Source organism: Arachis stenosperma, chromosome 5 (genome assembly GCF_014773155.1).
Source record: "Arachis stenosperma cultivar V10309 chromosome 5, arast.V10309.gnm1.PFL2, whole genome shotgun sequence".
Taxonomy (NCBI): Eukaryota; Viridiplantae; Streptophyta; class Magnoliopsida; order Fabales; family Fabaceae; genus Arachis; species Arachis stenosperma.
The window spans coordinates 115,720,174-115,731,791 of record NC_080381.1 but is presented as its reverse complement, the minus strand read 5'-3'; the positions used below and the strand labels follow the sequence as shown (position 1 = coordinate 115,731,791).

Sequence of the window (11,618 nt, the reverse complement as noted above, 5' to 3'; positions counted from 1 at the left end):
AAAAAAATCGTTACAAAATAATTAATTTGCTTTCGTAACTAAAGAAAAAAATGTTACAAAATCATGTTACATTTTGTAACAAAATTTTTTTATAGGAAAAAAATGGACTGTCACGAAAAATACCTTCAAGATCAAAATTTGTTACCACTTTTGTAACGGCTTCTGATTTTTTGTATCAGAAAAAATTATTACAAAATATGGTATTGAATTGTAACAGTTCCATTTTTCGTTACAAAAATTTTTTGTAACGGAACTTATTGCAATGGATCTTTTTTTTGTTACAAAAAACTTTTGTTTCAAAATTTTGACGTTAGAATAAGCTAAGTTTTGTCACTTCATATGTTTAGATAGAAATTCAGTCAATTAACTTGGCTTTGTTTTTCTTTTTCCTTCCTTCTTTTGTTTTTATTTTTCCTTTCATTTGTACAAAAAAAAAAAAAAAAAAAGAGAACAGCTCAATTCAGTTCTCACTATATATATTAGGGCTCATTGCAGCCAACAACCAACATATCCACCATTCTTCTTAGAAGTGAAAAAAAGAAGAGTAGTTATGGCATTCATTAATGCCCATCATCTCCTTGGTGTTTTATTGCTTCTTAGCTTAACAACCATTGAAGCTGATGAAATTATATTCAACAGCACTCTTACTACTACTGAATATTTTGGCCGAACAAGTTTTCCACCTGATTTCATTTTTGGGTCAGGATCATCTGCATACCAGGTATGCAATGCATTCTATTTAAACAATCGTTTAATCTTCAGTGCTCTTCTGAAATTCATATATTATTGTATAATAATAGGTATGTTTTATTTACACTTGTTTAATGTATGAAATAATCATACATTTAATTACTACAACACATAGTGAAATTTTGGATAAAAAAAAACTTTTAAAACATGCACTAAATAATATATTCTTAGATTACACAAGTATTTTTCAAATTTTATAATCCTATAAAAATTGAAATAATATGATAAATTAATTACAGTTTAATTCAATTATATACTCTATATTTAAATAAAATAGTAAAGAGATTTATATCTTAGATGTTGATCAATATGTATTTTATGTGATAATATATAAAAAAAGAATAGTTTACTCTTTAATTTTTGAAAGATACCGGAATAATTACCTCCATGATACATTTTTTCATGTGTTGTCATATATTTTAAGATGGTCTTAGCTTGGATCATACAATGATAAGAAAAAAAAATCTGAATTTGATTTCTGCACTAGACATTATGAGAATCACTTTGTGGATGATCTATCAAATTTTTTTGTAAGTATTTAAAAAGGTGAAAAGTCAAGTGAAGGCGACTACGTGAAGTCAATAACGGAAAATAGTTAGATAATTTAATTGATTTGACTAAATTTTCATCTAACGGCTCTAAACTATCAACTTCACGTAAAGTTGACTGCACATGAGTTTTCACCATTTAAAAACTTAGAATTATCTGTGACTCTAATATAATTAACATAACTAGTGTTATTGTAACTTATTTAACATTTCATATATGTACTGAAGGGGGAAAAATGTTTGTACGCACGTATTAATAGAATATATTTATGCACAATTTCAGGTTGAAGGCGCAGTAAATGAAGGTGGCAGAGGACCAAGTAATTGGGATAATTTCACTCATAGTTATCCAGGTTTTCTGATTTATTAGTTTGTAGCAATTTCAATGTCTTATGGCTTATGCGTTCAATTTTCTTTTCTTTTTTGTTTTTTGTGTGCATGTTTAATTAAAAAAAGTGTCCTCTATTTTATTTATATAAAATTGTTTATTGTAAAAAAAGAAAAAGTGGCTGAGTTCCATTTTGCATGTGCTAAGTTGTGAATTACATTATGCTCAGCAATTACATTTTTTTGTTTAAATAAATTTATCAATTAAAAAAAAATATTATGAGTTATATGAGTTCTATCTTGCATGTGCTAAGTTATATATTAATTATTACATTGTGCTTCATACATGATAGATAAAATACAAGACAGAAGTAATGGAGATGTATCCGTCGATGAATATCATCGTTACAAGGTGCTGTAATAAATTGAACAACAAAAATATTAATCAAGAAAATAGGAGAGATTCTTTTCAAAATACTATTGATTATATATGCAGGAAGATCTTAAGCTCATGAAGGATATGAACATGGATGCTTATCGATTCTCCATCTCTTGGTCCAGGATACTACCAAGTAACATATTACGTACAAAAAAAAAAACATTGTCGTTGTGTAAATTGAGTGTTATTAATTTAAGTTAGATTAATTGGCTAATTAATTTCAGAGGGACGGGTTAGTGGAGGTGTGAACACAGAAGGAATCAACTATTACAATAACCTCATCAATGAGCTTAAAGACAAAGGTCATGGCCCTACATTACTATTTATATTTTAATTATGTAATTATTTGTTTTTGCACTAATTTATACTTAATGCAAGTATAGCAACTTTTGGTAACTCAATGCAGGTCTTAAACCCTTTGTGACCATTTTTCATTGGGACGTTCCTCAAACCTTGGAAGAAGAATATGGTGGCTTTTTAAGCCTTAAGATAGTGTAATTTACATATCTTTTACCTTACATTAAAAATATTCATCAACACGCCTTGAGTATTCATTGGTTTTGAGAACAAGACAAGACAATGACATTGAGAACAAGACAGAGACATAAAAATTAATATTTTTATATTTTGTTTTATTTTTTTATTCAAAAAATTTGGGAAGAAAAATATAATAATAAAAAATATAATTATATAAAATTAACAAGAATAATGAAAAGAACTCGATTTTATGTGTCTGTCTCAGAAACGCAATCTTAAAGATTACACGATCTCCAAATTTATATATCTCACACTATATAGGGACGATTTTCGAGACTATGCTAAGCTTTGCTTTGAGGAATTTGGAGACAGAGTGAAGCATTGGAGTACGTTGAACGAACCATGGACATTCAGCAAGCATGGCTATGCAAAAGGGAGTTATGCACCGGGAAGATGTTCACCTTGGCAGAACCTTAACTGCACCGGCGGAGATTCGGCGACCGAACCCTATAATGTGGCACACCATATGTTATTAGCTCATGCAGCTGCCGTTAACATCTACCAGACTAGATATCAGGTTCATGATATATTTGTACGATGAAAATAAATAAGTTTGTGTCTTCATGTCCCTGTGAATGGATCTCTCGAGATATTGGGACCAAAACTAACCTTCATTTCTTGTGTACACAGAGATTTCAGGGGGGCAAGATAGGAATTACACTAAATTGTCACTGGATGATGCCACTTAGTAATACTATATCGGATCGTAGTGCTGCACAGAGAAGCCTTGATTTCATGCTTGGATGGTATAAAATTATAATTATAAATGCTTTATGAAATGCAAACTCATTTGTGGAAGTTAACTATAATTTCTTGCTCTAATGTATTGGTTCTACACTAACACGTCACATGAGCTTTGTAGTGGTTATAAGATTCGTAAAGATGACTACAAAAATGAGTGGTTGAGAAAATAAAGAGCATGACAAGTAATTAATGAATTAGAAATTAAAGCAATTTATTTTGTCATTAAATTCAGTGTACTATGAGAGCTTATTCAATGAATGAAATTGTAGGTTTATGGAGCCATTGACAACAGGACGTTACCCAAGTTCCATGGTGCATCTGGTGGGAAATCGATTACCAAAGTTCTCTTCATATGAATCAAGGCTTGTAAGAAGGTCCTTTGATTTTATTGGACTAAACTACTACACCTCCTATTATGCTACTAATGCTCCAGATATAAATGCCAACCCTAGCTACCTCACTGATTCTCTAGCTAATCTTACAAGTAAGAACATGTTTTACGAAATTATCATATCTTAAATTAGTACCACTTCTTCCATTTTATACTCAAAACAACTATAAAATGGAAGGAATACTGTAATCAACGATGCTATCGTTCTCACACATTTATTAATTCTAACCCATTTGATTTTGAAGAAACATAGAACTCTACAATTGGTCAATTCATGATATTTATTTATAAATATTAAATGATGCAAGATTTTTTTTTTGTGACAGATAAGCGTCACGGAATACCTATAGGTCCACCTGTAAGTGAATTTATATTCACTTTATTTGCATTTGTAACAACATATCAATTCTTCACTTCAGTTATTATTCTGGCTAAATGAAGAAAACAAACCTCTTATATACAATCTCAGGCTGCTTCAAGCTGGTTGTCTGTTTATCCAAGAGGAATTCGTGAACTTCTGCTGTACATCAAGAAAAAGTACAACAACCCTGTGATCTACATCACTGAAAATGGTAATGCATATTAACAACACACTCATATTTTTAAAAAAAGTTATTTATAGTACAATTATGAAATATTCATGTCACATTAGTATTTGTTTCCTCATGTTTCTGGAAAACAATGGATCAATTTATGTAGGCATAGATGAAGTTAATGATCCAAAAATTCCACTTAAGGAAGCCCTTAAAGATGGGACTAGAATTGATTACTATGATGAACATCTCTACTATGTTCATAAGGCAATCAAGTAAGTGCTATAATATTAATTAGTAATAAGGTTTTTCAATTTTTCCTAACTAATCTGTTGTCTACATATGTTTAGTGTAGTATTATTTCTAATGTTGCTGGTTTTAAATATTGCAGGGAAGGGGTGAGGGTGAAAGGATTTTTTGCATGGTCATTTAGTGACAGCTATGAATGGAATTATGGCTACACTGTGAGGTTTGGAATCTACTTTGTGGATTACAAAAATGGCCTCAAAAGATATCCAAAACTTTCGGCCACTTGGTTCAAGAATTTCCTGCAATCGAAAGTACCTACACATGGTGATTCGCGCTAAGGACATGAACAATTCACTAATCATGTGTCTTAGATAAAATATAAAATGTGATTACTGTGAGCATTATAGCTCAACTATCATGCTTATTTCTATTCAATAAAGATGTAGACACACAAATGTAATTGGTGTTTATAACTCCAATTGCTGTGTTTTCTTGTTGAGTTTGAATTCTATATATATTTCTAAGAAAGAAAGAAACCTGTGATAAACACTTATGCAGACAACCAATTAGAAAACCATTATATGCATACTTGTTTTCAATAATTTATTGATTACTCGACACTTTATGAAGATTGGAGTATATAATACATCAAAATCTCAAAAATTGAAGGAGGGAAAAAAAAAAAAAACTCAAAGTGCATATCACTCAAAATCTAAAGAAATCAGCTATAAAATCACCCAAAGAGTATATTAACATTGACTTACCACAAGTTTGGATGCAATGCAGAAACTTTAATTTCATGCTCCACTATTCTGAGTGCCCTATTATTCTTTTTCAGAAAATTGCAAAGCTATCCAGTAACATTAACTCCAGGAGATGACATTATCTTTTTTCAGGCATTTCGTCAAACAGATGACGAGCAAAGAGTAAATCGTGGCAAAACCATACACCCATTGAGTAAACTATTTACCCAGCTTCTCAAAATCAAATGTAGCTACTCCAATATCCTCCCATTTGTGCTTGTTCTGTCTTTTTCAACTCTGTAACTTAGAAGCAACTTGCTCTGCCAAACATTGTTGAAAGTTCTTCATCAACATAAAAGTTGATGAAATTTGTCTCCTTTATGGCAGGATTATAAATTGTCAGTTAAACTAAAGCATGCAAGTTGGCTTTTCTTAAAAATGATATTTACGGGTTACACAATATAAACAACAAAAATTAATTAATAATCAACCAATAAAAATTTCACAAATTTAAAAATTCAAAAATGATATCTAAAATTTAAAAACAAAAAGTAATGTATACTAACTACTAAGTTAAACATTAAAATAAAATTAGCAAAGTATTTCTCCTTTTAGATAAATTCTCCTTCTATGTTATTAGCTAATAGAAATACAATAGAAATTATAATAGTGATTAATCTTTCTCATTTCTTGAGTGCTTTGAGCATTTTACCGTTAAGAAGCAGCCTAGAAGAAAGTGGGAAACCAGAAAAGAACAAAACAAAACTGCCTCACTAAAAGTAATTTTTTTTTCCTTTAATCAAATCAAAGTCTTCAAAAAGCAAAAAGCAAAAAGCATAGAAGCTAATGAATAATGAGAGGAAATCATGGATCCAACCCCCACATGGCAATACCATTCCTTCAAAGGCATCCAAAGAATAATAACTAACAGAAGCGTGCCAGCGTCAATAAGCACTCACACTCACTAGTGTCAATTTTATTCAATTCAGTTCAATTTATCGAAACCCCGCACCTCACTTCTTCAGTTCTTCTTTTCTTATTCAACTTTCTTTCGAATCAAAAGAAAGAAAGAAACAGGGGAAATCAAACGGAAAGGGAAATGACGGAAATGGACGGCACCTCCAACAAACCGCCGCAAATTTCCGAGATGTTCCAGAAATTTGCACTCGCCTTCAAGACTAAAACCTTCGAATTCTTCTCCGACGAAAACGGCACCGTTCCTGATGACTCCGACGGTTTCTCCCTCCTCGACTCCGCCGAAGAAATCATCCCTGACCAGAAAGTCGTCGTCATCAAACCCGACCCAAACCCTTCGGATGAGTTCTCTCCGGAACCGGAAACCCCTCCGCCTCAATCTCCTCAGAAATCCCCGCCTACGCCGCCCTCGCCGCCGCCGCCTCCCCGGCCGTTACTCCCTCTTGTGCAGATCGCTACTCCTGTTGAAGTTTCCCCTCCCAAAACGACGCCGTTAACTGCGGCACAGATCAGAGAAACGACGCAGAACTTGGTTTCATCGATCTTCGCTACGGTTTCTGCTTTCGAAGCTACTTACTTCCAATTGCAGAGCGCACATGTTCCTTTCGTGGAGGAGAGCGTGAAGAGCACGGACAGAGTCTTGGTTTCTCACCTCCACAGGCTCTCCGAGTTGAAGCGGTTCTACCGAGACTGGCGCCGCGAGCCGGAATCCGTGTCGGAGTTCCCAATCGGATCCTGCCTCGAAGCTCAAGTGGAAGAGAATCAGAGCAAGCTTCGGATTCTTCGAACCCTCTCGAACCGGTTGCAGTTGGAGCTTGAACAGAAGCACGACGAGGTCTCCGCTCGAAGGAGGGAGCTTGATGGAGTTCACAAGGGTAACATTAGGTTGTCTAAGAAGCTTTTGAATCCTTGCTGTGATGTGTTGTTAACTGTTAGAGTTTTTGATTCATTGTTGCACGATGCTTCAAGAGCGACACATAAGTTCACCAAGATTTTGATAGGGTTGATGAGGAAGGCACAATGGGATTTGGGATTGGTGGCGAATGCAGTCCATCCTGATGTTAAGTATGCTAAGAAAGGTCACAATCAGTATGCGTTATTGTCCTATGTCTGTTTGGGAATGTTTCAATGTTTTGATTCATTATGTTTTGGAGTTAGTTTGAAAGAAGGAGAAGCAGATCAAGATGCTTCTAATGGTTTAGATTTGGAAAAGGAGGACGGTTCGATGAAGCAATTGCTTGAGCATGTGTCTAGCAATCCAATGGATTTGCTGGGAATTCATCCTGGTTGCAGCTTTTCGAGATTTTGTGAGCACAAGTACGAGAGGCTTATCCATCCATCGATGGAGTCATCCATCTTCGTTGATCTAGATCAGAATGAAGCAGTTTTGAGGTCATGGAGGTCATTGAGTATATTCTATGAAGCGTTTGTTGGAATGGCAAGCTCCATATGGACATTGCATAAGCTGGCTCATGCTTTTGATCCTGCAGTTGAGATTTTTCAAGTCGAAAGGGGCGTGGAGTTCTCCATGATATACATGGAAGACATTACAAAGCAATTAGCTTGGCCAAACAAAGGGAGGGCAAAGGTTGGGTTCACAGTGGTTCCTGGTTTTAAAATTGGGAAGATAGTTATTCAATCACAGGTCTATTTAAGTAACTTAAGATGTACAGAGTAGTTTTCCCAGGGTATGCTTTTGCTCAATGCATGTGTGGGCACTGCATTCGGATGAAACTGTTTTCTGCATGTGCTAGCCGGTTATTGATTCCGATATACTATGCTTGGCTTGTTAGTCAGTTGAAGTTATCAGTTTTTCGGATTTTCCTGGAGCAACTACTATTGAGAAAGATGGGGTAATGCCCACATACTCATATATGCTTGAGGATAACGGATTCTTGCTACTATGCTGAGGTGGGAGTGGTTGTGATGGCATCAATTTACTTCCTATTTTGTGCCAACACTGAGGTTTGCTGGTTAATTTGCTGGTAATTTCCTCTTTTTGTTATTCTTTTCTGCCTCCCAGTTTTGCTTTATGCTTCTTTAGGTCACTTGTCAAGAAATAACTGTACAGAACAATCCTCCAATTCTGTGTATGCTAACAACAAATACGTCAGTTAATTCATAATTGTGTATGCTCTTCATATAACTTATTATATGTAACAAACAACAGTGGTTTCCTCACTAGCAACTTTTTATTCGATCAAGTATATATTATAATGACATTTTCTTGTTAAATTCCGTAGAGCTTAATATTCTTTTGCCATACAGATGGGTTCCACTGAGACTTGTGTAACTTCTACAAAATTTTAACACAATCTAGATCATTGATTTGGCAGAAAATCAACGTCTTACAATCTAAGACTTAAATGCTCACATACTTCTCATCACCGCTCCATTAACATTTCGACTCACCCTCCTTCATGCTTCTGTTTTGCATTCTGCTCTGTTGTCTGTTCTGCTTCTCCCTCCCTCCCGTGCTTTTTGTTAAACGTTTTTTCTTCCTCCAGCCATGCCCATTTTCCTGTTTTGGATACTTCTCTTTTGGATACTTCTCTCCCGTATTCATTAACATCAGTTTGTTTGCGGCCTAGTGCACAAAAGCACAATCAGAGTTTGGTGTCTAAGTGTTGTTGGGTTTCCTTGGGAAATTAACAATTGGATATTCGGGGGTAACTGTTTTCGCGTATTAATTATTGGAGTTATTCTTTTTGGCAATGCTTGCTGAAGGCAGAATGAATATCGTTAGGGACAGTATATAGACAAGAACACTTAAGCTGTAGGAATAGGACTCTTTTGGCCACACAGTGTGTGATGCCGATTGTATCAATATTCATGGTTTTAATTTACACCTGAAAAATGTGCGGCAAATGAGAGAATATTTGTTTGATCCAATATACTTTCATTCTGTCTTAGTTTCTTAGGTAATTTGTAGATTATAGTTTACATGTATTCTATTGATCTGAAGAGAGGCAAGCTCAGTTAATTAGAGGACCTTATTGATACAGACATGCAATGATTTCTATGGTTGAAAGAAGTGCTAGCGAAACCAAAAGGTCAAAAGAATTGCTGTGATTATGGTTATTGCTCTTGCAGCCTGCTTCTGCAACCTGTATTATGCTGTGTATGCACCAAGCAGCGAAGCAGTCTAAGTTAGTTAACAAAAATGGGAGAGAAAAAGAAAAACAGGAAAAGGTGCAATAGCGGACAAAGACAAAGAAAGAGGCATCACTGAACAGAGCAGAAAAACACAAAACAGACTGGTGATGGGGTGATTTGAACTACTAGCTAGTGGAGTGGTGATGACTATGACAGTGAAATAAGTGATATTATTTTGATGACAAAAGATTCCAAGTTTAAGAAACAATGGGAATTAATACCTACGGCAAGGTCTTTGTGGGTTAGGCTTTTTGTTACCTTTTGGGAAATTTTCTTATTAAGATGTTTTTGCTCATGTAAAATAGCAAAGATTCTATTGCAGTTTTTGTAGTGCTGAGACATGTGGTTGAAAAGGAATTCCAGGATTTTTTTTAAAGGTACCTTTTCAACTTTGTGATAGGAATGATTTATTTGTTTATTTATTTTTCTGGCTTCTTTTTGGTGCTCAGCAAAAAGTTTTGATAGTCTGTTTGTTGGACTTTCTTTAGCTGATAGTCACAGATTAGCATGTGTTTTTAGTAGCTAAGCATTTTAATTTTTATGTCTTCCTTACACCTTTGTGTATTTGTAGTCCGGAGATGACTTATCTTTGGTAATTTTTTTCTCTTGTATAGTTGTATGTTAATGAAATTTCTTTTTCTATAAGGAAGAAAACCAGTGGGCATAACTAGATTGAATAATGTTACATATCTAAGTCTTTGTTAATTAAGTTAGTCTAACATAACAAAAATTAGTTATGACTAACATTATTATAAGTCTTATTATTTAACTTTATTGGATTTGGTTTATAAAAAGACTAGCTAATTAGTACCCAATATTTAAAAGATGATTGTCATCATTCATGAAAACAAATGGGGGCTAATAACATGAGTAACGGTGATGGAACACAGGCCGACAGTAATTTACCTTGTCTTGAACATAGCTGCATGGATGCAATTGAACCAACTCTGAGGTCGAATGTCGAAACCTACATAGTCATATTTATAATTCAAAACGTGCAAGTGTTAGAAAGAGCAATGTCCACAAACCAATGCATGTTTCAAGGAGCAAGGGATGCTTCTTATGGAGTAATGGTTGGGTAGTACTATTGAGAGCATGATCATCATTATTCAAATCTCTTTTACATTTGTCTTGCGTCATAAGAAACCTCCGCATGATTCAATCCTTCTTCAAAATGTAGTGTGGTACAAGAATAATGTGGCTCCAGATTAAAAATAGATAATTGATCCTAAATGCAGAGCAGTAGTTTAGCATACATTATTAATTTAATATGAATAATGATGTCATCTACGTCGTTAATTAATTAAAAGGAAAGAAAACCTGATTGAGTAACACGCTTGTGCCCCTCGGACCCAAGCGCCGTGGAATCCCTCTAATCTCCCGAAGATGCTTTGCAATGATCCACTTTGAGGGGAAGTAGACAGCGAAATTCTTGAATGCATTCAGGAAAGGAATTCCAGATTTTGCAATTGACTCAGGGAGTTGGGACCTCTTCGCAGCGATGCGCTCTATATGATACCTCCACATGATTCCATTTGATTTGTACTACAATACTTAAATATAATCTAGAAAAACAAAAATAAAGATAATAATATGAAATCAAATAAATAAATTTGAATTTAATATTTTCATAATTTTACTTAAAGTCAAACTTATATATATTTTTAATTATATAATTATTAAACTTTAAATTAATTTATATATTTTATACCGTATATATTCATTTTTTTTTTCGTGCAACCCCGGGTCTAATTATTTAGATAGTAGTTCACAGCTTAGTTGCTCATTGTTGTAGAGCTAGTTACGGTTGTTAATTAATGAGAAGAAAATGTTCAGCCATTACTTTTTTTTAACTCTTCATGCCAGTCCTCTCTTTCTCTCTTCACCAAAAGACAAAAGTTCATCTTCTCTCCCAGTTTCTTTCTTCTTTGATCCTCAGACTCATTCAATAAAGTTTGAGAGAAGGTTCACCCTAATTCACTACTTCAACTTTTCTCTTCTTCTCTGGGTTCACATTCTTGATCAAGTTCTATCACCTCAGTTTAGCTTTTGTCATCTGCACACACAATAAGGCTGTCCCTCATTGCAAAATTATAATAGCATTTTTGAATATTGGATATATCTTTTTTATAAAATATTCAGTGAATTATTTTTAAAATTTTCTTTTGGTTATGTTTGGTTTGACATTGTACTGTGTTTGTAGGCTAAGCATGCTGGTTCGTTGGG

General features: G+C 34.1%; 2 protein-coding genes across 5 annotated transcripts; both read left to right on the top strand.

Moving 5' to 3' along the window:
* Positions 1-520: 520 nt before the first annotated feature.
* LOC130979055 (cyanogenic beta-glucosidase-like) lies at positions 521-5,070 on the top strand. 2 transcript variants are annotated; one of them, XM_057902406.1, is made up of 13 exons: positions 521-721; positions 1,582-1,651; positions 1,979-2,037; positions 2,122-2,209; positions 2,289-2,366; positions 2,471-2,558; positions 2,863-3,118; positions 3,232-3,347; positions 3,615-3,829; positions 4,063-4,094; positions 4,206-4,308; positions 4,436-4,544; positions 4,661-5,070. In XM_057902406.1, the coding sequence occupies exons 1-13, from the start codon at positions 551-553 to the stop codon at positions 4,854-4,856; spliced, it is 1,581 nt and encodes a 526-aa protein (XP_057758389.1). In that variant the 5' UTR covers positions 521-550; the 3' UTR covers positions 4,857-5,070. The 2 variants fall into 2 exon arrangements, with proteins under 2 accessions (XP_057758389.1, XP_057758390.1); XM_057902407.1 differs by having other exon boundaries at positions 522-721; positions 2,122-2,197.
* Positions 5,071-6,101: 1,031 nt separating this feature from the next.
* On the top strand, positions 6,102-11,618 carry LOC130983223 (protein GRAVITROPIC IN THE LIGHT 1). Of its 3 annotated transcripts, none has more exons than XM_057907417.1 (2): positions 6,102-8,221; positions 11,596-11,618. In XM_057907417.1, the coding sequence occupies exon 1, from the start codon at positions 6,361-6,363 to the stop codon at positions 7,912-7,914; it is 1,554 nt and encodes a 517-aa protein (XP_057763400.1). In that variant the 5' UTR covers positions 6,102-6,360; the 3' UTR covers positions 7,915-8,221; positions 11,596-11,618. The 3 variants fall into 3 exon arrangements, with proteins under 3 accessions (XP_057763400.1, XP_057763399.1, XP_057763398.1); XM_057907416.1 differs by lacking the exon at positions 11,596-11,618 and adding an exon at positions 9,330-9,964; XM_057907415.1 differs by lacking the exon at positions 11,596-11,618 and adding an exon at positions 9,242-9,964.